Source organism: Gallus gallus, chromosome 1 (genome assembly GCF_016699485.2).
Source record: "Gallus gallus isolate bGalGal1 chromosome 1, bGalGal1.mat.broiler.GRCg7b, whole genome shotgun sequence".
Lineage (NCBI taxonomy): Eukaryota > Metazoa > Chordata > Aves > Galliformes > Phasianidae > Gallus > Gallus gallus.
The window spans coordinates 192,544,556-192,560,549 of NC_052532.1; the positions used below are offsets into that span (position 1 = coordinate 192,544,556).

A 15,994-nucleotide genomic window follows, 5' to 3' on the forward strand; every position below is an offset into this window, starting at 1 on the left:
CCCCTGCTCCGGCCCTGCCCGCTCCCTGCCGGCTCCCTCCTCCCCGGGCCGGCGCTGCGGGCGCTGAGCGCCCCGGGAGGCAGCGCCCGGTTCTCGGTTCTCCTCTGCCGGTTCCATCAAGATGAGCGGAGGAGGAGAGGTAGTGTGTTCGGGCTGGCTCCGAAAGTCGCCGCCGGAGAAGAAGTTGAGGCGATACGTGAGTGAGGATACGGGGATGGAGATACGGGGTTGGGAGTACGGGGGTAGGGATGAGGATCGGGATGGGGACGGGGACGGGGATGGGGATGGGAGCTCTGCACCCAGCAGCCGCTGCACCTGCTGCCCGCTGTTGGCTCCGTGCCCCCCGCCCGCTCCCATCGGAGCCACCCCGGGCTGCGGGGACAGCGCTGAGCGCCGGGTCCCTCCATTGGGTGCCGGTTGGCACGCCGTGCTTCTGGGGTACCTTTGTCCCCAAGGGTAAAGGTGAAGCATCTCCGCTTCCCTCCTCGCGGCCCATAACGGTCGCTTCTTCCCCCCCCCCCTTCGCCCCTCCCCGCCCGCGATTCCTCTGAATCCCGCAATGTTCCGACGCTTTGAAGATCGCCCCGGTAGCGCTCGGATCGCCCTTTGTGCCATTAGCGGCCGAGATCAAAACATTTTGAGGAAGTTGTAAAAGAGGGTCCAAATGCCGCTTCTGTCACATTCCCCGCTGCTCGTTGAAAGAAATGACTGTTCTTTGAGCCCTCCTCTGCCTGATGGGCTCCGTGCAGGGCTGGAGGAGCTGCCACCCTATGACTCGGCACATCCCTCGCCCCGGTGCCGGCATCAGCTCGTGAGGATGTGCCTGGTTGGGTGCTCTCTTTCCTGGGGACATTCATCCTCCACCCATGGATGCTCTCCCTCCCTTCGTGGGGGTCTCCACCCATGGATGCTCTCCCTCCCTTCATGGGGTTCTCCACCCGTGGACGCTCTCTCTTCTTTGGGACCTCCATCCTTCGGTCTCATCTCTTTCCCGTGGATGTGTTTTTGGGATCCACCTGCCCGGTGTTGAGTGATGGAGGCATTGCTATGTACCCTTCAAAGGGGGGTGGATCGGTCGTCCCATTCTACAAGCTAATGTAAGGTTGGAGATGTATCCCATTTACGATTTGGTTTTAGCAGCCTCACCCAGAGCAGAGACAGCCCGACAGACATCAGTGGTGCTGTCAGCCTCCCCCAAAACAGGAGCAGCCCTATCAGTGGTGCTGCGTCTCCTTGCATTGGACCCTTTGCAATCCTTTCCCTGAATGCCTGTGTCCCTTCGAGGTGTGGGGATGGAGCCGGGAAGGAATCCAACCTCAAATGTACTGAAACAGAGGTGCAGATGACTGTTTGTGTGGGAAACATCCAAACCCTAATGCATGCAGGCATTTCTGGGCAATGGACGGGATGACTTTGTGCACGCTGAACTGTGGAGGATGCTTTTAGCTTAATGGAGCAAAGCACCTTCCTCCCTCAGAAATCAACTAATTGCCCATCCTGAGTCACCGGTGGCCTTAACTCATCAAACATCATTAGCTCCCCGGCGTCCGCCCCGTGAAAGGGTGCTCACACCGCCAGCTGAATATCCAGCCTGTGCTCCGGCATTCCAGCATAAATCTGCTCAACGCCGCACACGAGGGTGTGACAGTGCTAATTACCGACGTGCATAAGGACTGCTTTTCATCCAGATACACCCCGAAGTGCTTTGCAAGCCACCTATGTTTCCAAAACATCCTTATTCCCTGCGCTCCCCGGATGCTCCCATCCATCCCACGCAGCCATGTGGGGCAGGAAGCGGCGCTGGGCAGATGGAGCTCGGGGGGATTGCTGGGCACCGACTTCCCCTCGAGTCGCACCAGTTGCATTGGCTTCCTGCCTTGTGGGTTGAGTCTGGGGATGTTTGTCACCCATTCTGCTCCATCCCTTTGGCAGCCCTGCCCACGGTGGGCGGTTGGTGCCTGGTTGATCTTTCAGGTCCCTTCCAAGCCGAGCCGTTCTGTAATTCTACAATCCCTTCGCTTTTTACTATAGTAGTATTAATACCATCCAATAGGGGTTGGATGCGTTGATCAAATGGTTGTCTCCAATAGTGGTTGTGATTGTGAAGCTGACAGCACTGCTCCCATGCAACCTACAACAAAAACACACGGTCGGACTTTGATTTTCCATGCACAAAAAGCCCCCACGGTGGCTTTTGTACGGAATCCCAAGGAAGGATTCACAGCTTTTCTTGGTTTATATTCTGCTCTGCGACCTCAAAGGAGGAATCTCAAGCTGCAGGATGCTGCTAATTGGGTTTGAAGTTCCTGCTCTGCCTGTATTGACACAGGGAAGATGATGGATTTATTTTCTTTTTGACAAGCTCTTTTCAGCCGTGCGTGTCTGCCCATGGGCGTGTTGCTGAAACTGCCCTTGGAAGGGCTGTGCTCTGTAAGCCGGGCTTTGTTTTGGTTTTACTTTTCAAGGAAATCTTTGGCAAGAGGGGAGGATGCTCAGTTTTCTTAATAGTACCCATCTAGAGTCTGTGGGGCAGGGAGCCCTTCTCTATACCTGATCCACACGGCACTCATCTGTAGTTATGGTCTTGCTGTAGTGGATTGTGTGTGGGAAATATTGGGGTCAGGAGTGTCTCTCCCGTGTCTTGATGTTCACCAGATCAAACAATGACTGCCTCAAGGTTGAAACAAACTGTGCCTTTCTTGCCTTGTAACTGGGACATGTGCGGTCTTGGGGCCTCGGTCTGTTGGGCTCTGATCTTGGATGAGCCCCATAGGTGTTACTGGAGGAAAACCAGGCAAACACTTGAAGATCAAAAGCATTGGAGGCACCAAAATACCAATACCTCAGCTCTGCTTGGGATACCAAGCTCCATCACTGGTTGGCTTGAGTATTCTTCAAGGCAAACACTTCAGTACCTTCTCCCATTGTGACTTTCATGCGTGGAAGGGTCTCCTTATGTGTAGCCACAAAGCACAGAGCCATCCTTTAGCTCTGGCTCTTCCTTAAAGCAGCCACACAATAAATAAATAAATAAATGTGTATATGTGTGTGTAAATATATATAAATATATATATATATGTACACATACAAAATCCATTCCCGAACTAAACCCCTTGGCTTTCATTGTGTAATCGATCCACTGCCACCCGTTGTCTCCCAGCCCCATGTGGGTTTGGGGGCTCGGTTCTCTTTATGCAGAGCTGAGTTTGGGGTGGGCTCTCATAGAAAGGCAGTGCAGAAATTAACCGCTGTCATCACTGAGGAGCTCAGAGCTTCCTGTCGGTAAGTCAGTGCTCTTTGCCTGTGCATTTATGTACCATGAAGGCAGTGTGTTTTCTGTCTGGCTGAGATGTGCAGCTACAATTCTGCTGCAAACAAAACCTTTTTTCCTTGCACTGGTTTTACGGTCTTTTAATGCTTTTCTTGTTCTGCTGTTGTTTTAACTGAGGGGGGTGTTTTGCTTGGTGCTGCAGTGGACATCTTCACATCAAACAGGAGCAGTTTGCTCAAGGTCATAGAATCATAGGATCATATGAATTGTAAGGGACCTTTAAAGGCCATCTGGTCCAGCTTCCCTGCAATGCACAGGGACACCCACAGCTCCATCAGGTGCTCAGAGCCCATCCAGCCTGACACTGGGTGTCTCCAGGGATGGGGCACCACCACCTCTCCGTGCAGCCTGTGCCAGTGCCTCACCAACCTTAATGTAAAGAACTTTTCCTTATACCCAGCCATCTGAAGGTCATCTGAAGGCTTGCTATCTCTCCTGTGCGGTGGGAAGAGCTTAAGGGATGCAGTGGGTTGAGCTGCTGAAATTCTGCAGCCCTATTCCTCGAGTATCTCCCACTGAAGAGCTTCTTTTGGGCCCTGAAATGGATCCCCAGTATCCCACCTGAAGCTGCACAGCAAGGACATCCTCACTAAAATAGAACATAGGATGTGGGCAAAGGAAGCAGATGTAGGATGAAGACATAGGAGGACCACCAGCGCAAAGAAGTGCTAGGCTGTCCAAATGCTTGGGGTACCAACGTTTCACCCCGGTTGGCAAGGTGCTAATTTTGGGGGAGGGGAGAAGAAAGGCATCCTTTTAAGTCTGCAGTGAAAGTCTAAGAGATAAGCAAACTGAGCTCCTCCTTTTCTTCTCCAGTGGGTAGCTGCTATGTTTGTCTGTGCCTAACTCAGGATGCTCCCCTCTGCTGAAAATAGAAAACAGTTGCAGACGCTCCTGAGAAAAGTACCAAAAAATGAGCAAAAACCTAGAAAGCATGTAAAGGCTAAAGGAAATGAAGTTGTTTAGTCTGGGGATGAGAGGAGAAATAACAGTCCTTGAGCATGTCAAAGGTAGCTGCAAAGGGGAAGGGAGTAAACTGTTGTCTGAAGCCAGCAATGGGAGGCCAAGAAGTGCTGAGCTCAAGCTGCAGCAAGGGAAATAGTGTTAGGAAAAAAATTCCTATGCTCTGCCTGTGAGGAGTGGAACAGATGGTTTGGGATGGGCTCGGAGTCTCCGTCGGTGGAAGATTCAAAGGGCAGGTTGTCCAAGCAGTGCCCTGGGAGTGCCTGTTGTGAGGCAGTGGAATAAATCTGACAGATTCTCTGAGTCCTTTCCAGTACTGGTTTGGGTGAGTTCAGGGATTTTGAGCCTGAATGCAGGAAGGAGAAGAAAGAGACTTTACGGGCACACATGGGGTCAGGTAGGTGTGAGGAGAGAGGGTGGTAGGCATGGGACAGGCTGCTCAGGGCAGTGGGCACAGCACTGAGCTGCTGGAGCTCAGGGAGCATTGGGATACCACTCTCAGACATCGGGTTTGGGTTTGGGTGGTGCTGTGTGGAGCCAGGAGTTGAACCTGTTGATCCCTGTGGGTCCCTTCCAACTCGGGATACGGTATGACTCTGTGATTCCAGCTGTCAAGCTGCCTTGCTGCACCCTGCTCCTCCCATGTAATCTACAGCCTTGATTCAAAAGGACCATCAGGTTTGGCCATTGTCGTCTGCCCCATGATTCAGAGAAGGGATGAGCACTTACTCTTCCAGAGAAGGGTTTGCAGGTCAGAAGGTGCGTTCCCCTTGCCAGGGCAGCACCACCTCTCTTGTGCAACACTGCACAAGGATCGTGCTCCCTCTCTCTTGTTTCTCTGCTGCATCATTACTGGTGAGTCAAAACACACAGCCTCTTCCCTGCAGCCTTCTCTTGGGACTGCTTTCCTCGGGGGCAGGTCTGCAGCACCTCCTGGGGTCACTGTGCTGTGTTGGTGGTATATTCTCACGGTGATACTCTTCGTGGTGATCATCTGGACGGTTGGACTAGATGACTTAGAGGTCTTTTCCAGCCTCCATGATTCTGTGACTCTTGACCTCAAACTTCCACCTACTGGAAGGGTAGTTCAGGGGATGGTGGAACCAAACCCTTCTTGGTTGTGGCAAATGGCAGTGCAAGGGGCAACAACAACAAACTGCCTCTTCCCTGATTAGGTCATGGTGCAGAGGATAAAGCTCCCACAGAATCGGCAGGGTCTCTGTCTTTGGAGAATTTCAGGGCTTGGCTGGAGAAAGTCCCAGCTGTCTTGATATAGTCCGACCTCACAGAGTTGAACCAGAAAACGCCGAAGATGCCTCCAAGCCAACATTTCCCATGTATCTGTGGCACAGAGCAGCACAGAGACACCGAACTAGGAAGCAATGTAGCTGCTTTAGCGCAGCTCCCTACGCAGTTGCATAGCCCTTCTTCTTGTTATTTTATTTATTTATTTATTACCAGCGTGGCCACTAAGATGATAAGAGGGCTGGAGCACCTCTCCTGTGAGGAAGGGTTGAGGGAACTGGGATTGTTTAGCTTGGAGAAGAGAAGGCTCTGGGGAGACCTCATTACGGCCTTCCTGTACGTGAAGGCAGTGTATAAACAGGAGGAGATATGACTGTTCACAAGGGTGGATAGTGGTAGAACAAGGGGGAATGGTTTTAAACTAAGACAGGGGAGGTTTAGGTTAGATATTAGGAGGAATTTTTTCACACAGAGGGTGGTGACACACTGAACAGGTTGCCCAAGGAGGCTGTGGATGCCCCATCCCTGGAGGCATTCAAGGCCAGGCTGGATGTGGCTCTGGGCAGCCTGGTCTGCTGGTTGGTGACCCTGCACACAGCAGGGGGGTTGAAACTGGATGATCATTGTGGTCCTTTTCAACCCAGGCCATTCTGTGATTCTATGATATGTGTTGTGCTAAGGCAGCTCCTCTGATTTGATCAGGGTGAGCCCAAAGATGTGCCCAAGGGGGTAAGGTATTTGTGTTGTGAACGTCATGCTTCGTGCTAAGACAGTTTGTCTGACATCTCTCCTTCGTGGCCGCATTGTGACTTCAGAGCTGGCCAATGGACCTGGCCAAGTCCACAGTAGGTGTGAGAGATCAATGGCAGCAAAACACAGGTTGGACTTAAGGACCACAAACAATACTTGAGGAAAGTGTTGTGGGAAGCTTGCTTTATTTCCCTTTGGAAGAGAGCAAAAGTGATACTCAAACCTTTTTTTCTCTTTTTCTTTTGGAGAATGTTAGATGCAAGAGATGATGTAATAGTGTTTACCAGACCAAAGCACATAATTTATAGTAGTGACTCAAAGACAGAGCAAATATTATTTATTTGGATTACAGTAGCAGCTGAGGAAACCAGAATTTGGACTCAAAGCACTTCATGTTGGCCTTGAGCCAGCAGTGTGCTCTTGTGGCCAAAAAGGCCAACGTTATCCTGGGGTACATTAAAAGAGCACGGCCAGCAGGTCAAAGTTGGCTCCTTTCAGTGGTGCCCAGCAACCCCTATGATTCTGTGATTCTGTGCTGGGTGTTCAACGAGGCCATGTCTGCCAGAAAGGTTTGGTCAGATGGGGAAACCGAGGCATAGAGCGAGTTGGTGGTTTGACTGCACATGTGTTCAGGGCCATCCCCGCTGGGAACCAACCTTGGCTTAGAATAATTAGAATATAGAGCCATTAAGGTTGGAAAAGACCACTAAGATCATCTAGTCCAACTGTCAGCCCACTCCCACCATGCCCACTGACCCATGACCCTCAGTGCCACATCTCCCCGGTTCTTGAGCACCTCCAGGGACAGTGACTCCACCACCTCCCTGGGCAGCCTGTGCCAATGCACTGCCACTCTTTCTGAGAAGAAATTTGTTCTAATGCCCAACCTGAATTTCCCCTGGTGCAACTTAAGGCCATTACTTCTCATCTTAGGGCAGCCAGAGGTGGTGATGCAGCACTTTCATCCCTGTCTTGGGAAGGGTGCACGGGGAGCAGTCACAGAGCTGGAATAGGTTTCTGAATTCTGTTGCTGTTGTACTACATGGCCCATCCTACCTCCATGGCACAGACCCATCCTGCCAAGGATTTGAGCAAAAGGAAGTTCAGCCCAGGATCAGCAATACACGTTGTGTGAGTTCCATGAATAAGCCAGGAGCATATCTGCCTGGCAGTGCTTCATTTGGTGTCTGCAGCTTACCAGTGGCTACACATCCTGTAATTCAGTTTAAATAAGAGTAGCTTGAAGAAGAAATATCTCTCATCTTGATTGCATGCCTGTTGATCTCTGGGCATCACCACTGCTCCTTTTGCAGCTCAGAGCAGAGCAGTGCAAAGGGGAGCAGGGAAAGCTTTGGGATTTTGCCTGACTTTTCCACTTTCATCCATGCCATGAAGTCTTTGGTGTTAGAAATGAGTTGTTTACGGTGCTGCGCTAATCACCCTCTATGACTGGATGCTTTTGTAGTTCAGGACTGGAGGGGACATATATATGTATCTATGTATGTATATACATAAATTAACACAAAACATCAATCTCAGTCTAAAAAAACTCATAATCATCTTCAGCTTATGAGCTGTGCCTTTAGAGAACGAGAGGAAAATGTGAGTGCTGGAAGCGTGTGTTTCTTGCTGTGTATTGTAGCCAGGGGTGCCTGTTTCTCCAATGAATCTGGAATAATTTGATGCCAGCAATCTGTGGGGGAATTTCATCTCTGGATTTGTCCTCTCGTATTTGATTCCCTCTTTCTGAGCTTTTGCGTAGTTTTCCTGGAGGAGGTTGGAAGGATCTGGGAAACGTTGCATCAGTTTGTGTTACAATAATACCTAGAAATGAACTTCTCTGTCCAAATGTGATATTTCTCACCCAAAGCTGATGCCTGCTCAAGATGGGAGGTTCACTTTGGGGCCAGAAATTGGACGTTTTTGTTTATAGTTTCAATCTGGCTGTGCGGCAGGACCAGTTGAGAGCAGCTCTTAGACTTTTCTGTATTAAGCATCTGAATTGCTTCTGCCTCTTAGCAAGCTTTGCCAGCTCTGCTCTGGCCCCTTCTTCCCATGGCCTCGGTAGGTTTAAATCCTGTGTGTTCAGTCTGTTTTTTTTCCCTGTAAAGTATTAACAGAGATTTCTTCTGGTTGGATTTTTGGATGCTTTTTTTATTTCTTTTTTTTTTCTTCTTCTTCTATTTTCCAACACCTTTTGGGCACCTGAAATACTTCCATTGTGTCTCATGGGTTACTGTAGGACGCTGTCCTAATGGCATCTCAGCACTTGTTATGCATCATATTCCATTTAAACCTGGTATTTTCCAAAGGCATTTGCTTTGGAAGGCATTTAGACATCTCTCTGGTGGTGTTCCAGCTCCTGCATCCATATGGTAGGATGGAAATAACATTTGAGTCAAAGATTTGTGGTCTTTGAATCTCATAGATTTTCGGTGATTAAGTTTTGCTGATGATCACAGCTGCCTGTTCAGGTTCCACCCTGACTTTCTCAACATCCCTGTGGACTTTCTTACTGCTGCCAAAGGATGTCAGTTGGCTTGCTCAACAGACACTTAATGTCATACCCGAATGGGGATTGTCTCATTCCCAAAACTGATTGGTAAACCTGCCTTGTCCTCCTCTTTCCTGGTGGCACTGAGGTGTCTTCTGACTTTTCCTGGTGTTACAGAATGACAGATTGGCTTGGGTTGGAGGGGACCTTAGTGCCTGTCCAGTTCCAATCCCTACCATGGACTGTCTGCCACCACCAGCTCACCCAGGTCCCCAGCCAACCTGACCTTGAGCACCTCCAGGGATGCGGCACCCACAAGGACAGGGAAGGTTTAGGACCTCATTCAGCTCAGGCATTCAGTCCTTCACCACTGCCTCTCCCTTTCACAGTCTCTCTCAACTCCCCTCTGTAGAGCACCTCCGTACATCCAAGTTTTCTTCCCATGGAGCTTGTGGGCTTGAGATCCATCCAGCGCAGGAAGGGCAGACCCAACACATACCCATACCAGCGTATTTAAGGCAAAAAATAGCCATGCTGCTCCCACGCTGTCCGTCCTGCACACAGCTCCTTTGATTCCAGCTCTTCTGCAGCTCTCTGTGTCGTTCCTAAATAACCCCCTCCAGATAGGAAGCTCCCAGGAAAATGTCATTTGCTGTGACAGAGGAAGAATTGCTGACTTGAGGCTTGTGTTCTCCCTTCCCTGCCTCCTCCAGCCCCTGACTGCTGCACATAGTGTCAGAGCAGAGTTTCCAGTGGGGTGAAGGGGAATAGAAGGGCTCATTGTTTTGGGGTCAGGGCGCATGGTTGGGGTGGCAGAGGAGGGGACTGGAGCTGGCAGCTGAGCCCATCCCTACCTATACATAATACGTGTATTATCTGTAGCGACAGCAGCGTTGCAGACAGTGAGCAGTGTGTGACTTACTGCTGGGGTAAAAGATATAAAGTAAATAGAATTACAAAATTAAAGACAAAATAGAAGAGATGGGATGCTGGTGATCACGGGGAGCGCAGGGCTTGGGGTCCTCCTGTCTGTGCCAGGCAGATGCTGAGAAGCGATGCAGGCTGGTCCCTGGAGGAAGCTGGAAATTGGGGTTTGAGCTGCGAGCCATCTGTGTGTGCAGAGAGCCTTCCTGCCAGCAATCGGGACTTTATCCTGCAGAAATGTGTGTGGGTGGACCCCTGACACCAAGCTCTTTGCAGAAGGGCGAGGAGAGTGATTAGGAGCCTGGGAAAGCTGTACACCACGGGTCTGTAAAACAGTGAGGGACTGCCACCTTCCAGAGAGAGTGAATGGGAGAGGGGCCTGGTAGAGCACATGGGGCTGCCGTACTTGCAGAGGGGTCCCACCTTGGTTGCTGGGATGTTTTGTGGGGTGCCTCAAAGCATTTGGCACATCACCAAAGTGCCGTGGGCTCTGATCGCACTCCATGAGACAGATAACCCACCCCATCACTTGAACCCACCCATAGAATGGGATGTGTGCACTGTGACCCCATGTAATGGGGCGAGCTGTCTCTCCTGATGTGATCCATTGGGGAGATGTGTTCCTGGACCCAGCTCAGAGCCCACGTTGGTCCCCTTTGCACTCAATAATCGGGCATTTATGATCCCTTGGCATCAAGTGTATAAAAGGAGCTGGTTGTGGACATTCAGGCTCGCAAGACTTCTTGGAGAGTTCCCACCTACAGCGCAGCCTCCATCAGTCTGGGACCAGCAAGATCCAACACAGAGCCTCTCCTACCACTGCGATTTGAGCTCCTGAATTGAACCCTTTGCAAAGCAACACAAGAGAGGGCTGGAAAGGACCGGGCTGTTGTCTTAAACGCTTGCAAAACACATTGGCTGAGGCTTCGACTCAGAATCAATCAGTGAGCTCGTTTTAGCATCAAATCAGCACAGCCAGCTGGCACACACGCAGGCGATGCATCATGTGCTGGCGTTCCAAGGAGCAGTTTGGGATGGGTTCTGTGCAGAGGGGAAGGTCGTTTGCAGGCTTTTTTAATACAGAAGGTGCTTCAGTAACTACATGCATGTGCAAGCAGAGGTAGGCCATCCTACAAGGTTGGTGTTGTGGACAGTCATTTCAGTGAGGATACACCTTGCACTTTCAACTCTCTTGCTAACATTCATCCATCTAACCTGTAAATTATGGTATCTTGGCATCACAGCGCTGAAGAGAAGGATTGAAGGATGTGAAGGATTTTAACATTGCTCATCCCAGCTTAGCAGAGGTTTGGGGTGAGCAGTTGGACATCCAGCAGGTTTCTGAAGGAGAAATTGCCTTTGTGGCTGTTGCTGGATGCTTGGGTCTTTCCTATCTCTGCTTTATAAATAGGAAATGGAAGTGTGAAGTGACTCTTAGGCTGTCAGAGAGCAGGGAATTGGATATCAACATCCACCAGCATCCTTCAGTCCTATCTTCTTACCCATTTCTACATTGCATTCCACAGAATCACCCATGGGTTGGGGCTGGAAGGTCCTCTGGAAGTCATTGGTCCCACCCAGCTGCAGGCTGTGCTCCTGGTGAGGAACCCCTCCTGTCTGCCTTTCCTTGCAGTCAGCACTCCCAGACACAGGGTCTGAATTTTGGGAGGTCCTGTGTGGAGCCGGGAGTTGGACTCAGTGCACCTCATGGGTCCCTTCCAACTCGGGATATCCTGAAATCCTACGATCAACGAGACAAGGCGAGGAGTGCATTCAGCCTGTTGGAAAGCTCAGCCCAACAGCCAGGACAGAGGATCTGATGAGCGGAAACCCCTTCAGACGTGGGAAAGGAGGGGGAAAGTTGAGCCCTTTGCTGGTGCTGTGCTCACTGTGGGTTTGTGCCCTGCAGCTGCAGTCAGGGGATTTACTCGGCGTGCACATGTGAGCTCGCTTGGGTAACGAGAGTAAATCTCACCCTGCTTTAGTGTGTCTGGGGCTAAAACACGGTATAATAGCAACGCATATAATTTTGTACAGTGAGCTGGTAATTTACTGGGCTGTTTTGGCTATCAGAGCAACAGCTAGAGGCTGTTAAGATAATTTAGTGGAGGTTTGCAGTTATAAATACATTTCCATCCTGACTGCGGGTTCTAATAGATATTAAATTCAGCCAAAGAGTTTTTAGTATGATTCTTTTCTTTTTTTCATTGCATACTGCCCGGTGTTTCCGTTTTAACTTATTTATCTTAAGGAACGAATCAAGGATGGCTATTAAATATGTTGGTTTGTTTTTAGTGTAGAAAATAGGAGTTGTAAAAGGCAAAAAGAAAAGAAAAAGGATGATGCAATTAACGGTGTGTAATGCAGTTCTTCAGCAGTGTGGCTCTGGGGTGACCTACTGCCATCCATGCTAATACTACTGGTGTGTTGAGTAGCATGCAAAGCTATCAGAGTGCAATTCTTTGTTACATCCAAGGGTGTTTATTGGAGTGTTTGGGGTGAAAGGGACAGGAATCTTCTCTGTCCACTTTGGCCTCATGCAACCGTGCAGAAATTAAGAACTCCTGTTTTGAAATTGGAAGACAGCTTTATCCAAATGCCTACATCTCAACTCAGGACCTTAGAAACCCTCAGAACAATACCCATGGGTTTCCAAACTTATCCCAGCCCCATAAAGGCATCTCTGTGCAGCACCAGAAGGCCAGCAGTGTGAGAAGCAGTGCAAGCTTCTGTGGGAATGCCTTGGCTCTCCCCCTCTGCTGCCTTCATCTGAATAATAACAAGCAAAAGTTTGAAGGCTTGGTTTGGAACTGGCTGGGTCTCCAAAAATAGGCTCTCCCTGGAGATAGCTCCTGCTTCCTGCTGGGCTAGAAATGCTGTGCTGACAGCCTATGTGCTTGGAAATTTAGGCATCTCTTGGAACCCAGAGCATGAAGGAATGCAAAAATAATAAAGGGAATCAGTTGTGTTCGTTGTATCTCATAGAAGGCATTGGTTTGAGCTTTGGAAAGTATTCCTCTCCTCCTCTCCCGCATAGAAAGGCACCTGAGCCAAACCCTAATGTTTACAAATATTTTTGAGATCTTGCAGATTTTTGAGTTCAACATGTTTTGACATCTTCCAGGCTAGCCCCTCTTCCTATAAATAACAGCACTGGGCTTGGGCGTGTTGGAGCTCCTGGAAAGTGTGGCCCCAACCAGGGCTCCCCGCATCCATTGCTATGCTTGCTTCAGCTCTGTTTTCCTACACTCAGAGAAGGCTTTTTATTACATATATATGTGTGTGTGTGTGTGTGTGTGTGTGTGTGTGTGTAGGTTGGAAAGTCTCTAACAGGGTCAGTGGATAGCTGATACCATCTGGTATATCCTACAAGCTTGTCACTGGGAGTTTTATCTCCCCATCTCTCCTTGGTCTTTCCATTCATTTTGGTCTTCCTTTCTCCTTTTCTTTTAATTCCTAACATTTAGTGGATCCCTGCTGTCAGCCCCCTTTCCTCAGCATGTACCTTTTTGTGTCTGCTTGCTGCGGGCCTGCTTGGACAGTACTGAGCAGAGCATCTTGCTGGATGGGGCTCTGGGCACCTGACAGAGCTGTGGGTATCCCTGTTCATTGCAGGGGAGTTGGACCAGATGGCCTTTCGGGGTCCCTTCCAACCCAAATAAGTCTATGATTCTGCAAGCCCATGGCCATCCCCATGCTGCTATATCTTGCAGAAACACAGCCTGAATCCCTGCCTCAAAGCACAACCCTACAGTGAGGACCAAGCCTTACTACTCCACACACACACACACACACACACACACACACACACAAAACAACTCCAAGATATAAAAAGCTGCATTATTAACCTGAGTCATCACATGGCCAGCCTGGGCTCGGGATGCTGGAAAATCTAAATTTCCAAAGTTGTTGATTAGGGATTTAAGCGTGAAGCTTTTTTCCTCCATCCCCCAGCTTTAAGGTTTCCACAGGGATGGCTCAGGCAATGCAGACGGCTGGTATTTCACCCACCATCTCCCCAGCCACACCAGCATCACCTCTAAAACCCATGTTGGGAACAGCAGTTCAGAAATGCAGTCTCAACCTTTCCTGTCTTGTTTTTCCCATCTGTTTTTAACAGCGTGTTCTTGCCATTTGGACCTTTCTGGGCTTGATCTTGTGATCCCTGATGTAGTATGACATTTCCACTTTATTAGGAATGCTTTTGTTTATTTGATGGATGTTTCTTTTTTTTTTTTAATATTTCCTTATTTAATTTATTTCTCTTCTCTATCTTTCTTTTTCTCCCCATTTCCCCTATGTTGTGAGGAGGTTATCCCAACAGCAGCAAGTCCTTCAAGTAGCTTAGGGGCCAAATGAGAAGGATGATTAATTTTTTTTTCCCCAGTGCTTTTCTACCATTCTGTAATCAAAGCCCAGGTCCTAGGGTGAAGAAGCATAGGAGTTCTTAACATTGAGTTCTTTTTTGCAACTTGCTTAAGGAAGACCAGCAAGAATGGATTCAGGGCTTGAGGTTGCAAGTGGTTATTGGCTGGATGTAGGACTGGGGTTTGGCTCTGCCCTTAGTGTGCTGCTCTCCATAACCCATGAGACCTTCTCAAAAACCTCTTTTGTTCTCTCTCCTCGAAGACCATCTGGTCCAACGGATGGATGTGGGAAGCAGGTTGCACAACCCCATCAGCCTTATATTTAGCAAGGCAAGGCGTTGAGGTGAAGCCACATGTACCCACCCTGATTTATTCTGGGTTGGTTCAACATAAAGCTTCAGGACCAAGTGTTGGGCTGCTGTGACCTGTTAGGGATCCATCTGTCAAGAGAAGGTGCTGCTGTACAGCTGAATGGATGGTTTAGGCTGCCAGAATTACCCCCCAGAAGCCATGGGGAGCTCAGAACTGCTGTGTCTGTGTCCTAATGATTTAAACATCGGAAGGCAGAGCTCCTTCCCAAAACCCCGCAGCTCCAACTGCATCCAGCTGAGCAGCAGAGACGCGTCCCTGTGTAATGAGTCTGTTTTATGCATTGACTTTCCCAGAGAGCAGCCTTCGCCTCACTTTGTTTTTGCATTGAAATCATGATTTCCTCCAGCGCCGGTGGAATATCATCAGCAGATGAGTATCAGTAGTCAGCAGTATTTTTTCTCAATGGCAAAATGACCCTTTTAATATCATCCCCACAACCACAGAATCATAGAATGAACTGGGTTGTATTGGAAGAGATCTTAAAACCCATCCAGTCCCAACCCCTGCCATGGCAGGGACACCTCCCAGAGACCAGGAGCCTAATGCCCCATCCAGCCTGGCCTCAAGTACTGCCAGGGATGGGGTACCCACAGCTTCTCAACTAGATATATTTGGGTGTGTTGGCACTGGAATGGGCTGCCCAGGGGTTGATGGAGTCACTCTCTAAGGAGGTGTTCAAAAAACGTTTAGATGTTGTACTGAGGGACATGGTTTAGTGGGAAATAGTGATGATAGGTGGATGGTTGGACTAGGTGATCTTGGAGGTCTTTTCCAACCTTAGTGATTCTGTGATTCTGTGTCGAGGTAAACCTCGTCTTCCTGTTGCATTGAATAGTCTTGTTTAGTGGCAGATGCAGTAGAAATGAAAGGAGATGGCTGTAAAAAGGAATGATTGCAGGTGCTTCGGAGCAGGGTCAAGAGGACAAGCTCGTCCTTAATTGTGTGCTTTATTCCAGCTTAGGTTTGAAGGATATAGAGGATAAAAGTGCTAGGCTTGGATGGATTCGTTCAGCTTGCTCAGATCCACTGAATTTAGCCTTCACAAGTTTATTTTTAACGCTGGGGAAGGCCTCATCTTCTGGAAATGAAGCGGATCAATGTGCACTCGGGGTCCTCATCAGACTGGAAGGGCTCCATGGTGGATACACATCCCACATCCCTCAGTTTTTCTTGCTGCTGATCCCAGCTGGAATTTGGCCTCCGGGGACTTTCACCATAGTTCTATGTTGGCTTTCATCCCGCAGAAGGATATGGGAGATAGGAGGGGATTCTTGTGCTCAAAGCCCTTTTACGAGCCGGCCCTAAAGGAGGCAGCCAGGGCAATTTGTCGCCTAGTAGGGTCTCTCCAGCATTTCTGAATGAGGTTTTCAGTATTCATAACCACGTCCTGGAAAAGTGGCCGTTAATGCCTCAAATCATTAACTCCACACTGCTGCTTTCCTGTGCTATCTTTTTATTCTCCTTGTCCTCCCTCAGCACTGTTTGTTGTTTTACTCGCTCTGTGTATCCTTTCAGAAGTAGTGCTAGCATATTTATTAGTATTAATTG

The 15,994-nt window shown here is 49.2% G+C and overlaps 1 protein-coding gene across 2 annotated transcripts in view; it reads left to right on the top strand.

Annotated features, from left to right (window-relative positions):
* The window catches only part of GAB2 (GRB2 associated binding protein 2), a 90,428-nt gene continuing 74,434 nt past the window's right edge, over nt 1–15,994 (top strand). For both annotated transcript variants that reach the window (XR_003073491.3, XM_004938929.5), the window contains exon 1: nt 1–196. Coding sequence is in view for 1 of the 2 variants with exons in the window: in XM_004938929.5 (XP_004938986.3) it covers nt 122–196 (75 nt within the window). In the remaining variant the exon portion in view is untranslated. The remainder of the gene's footprint in view (nt 197–15,994) is intronic.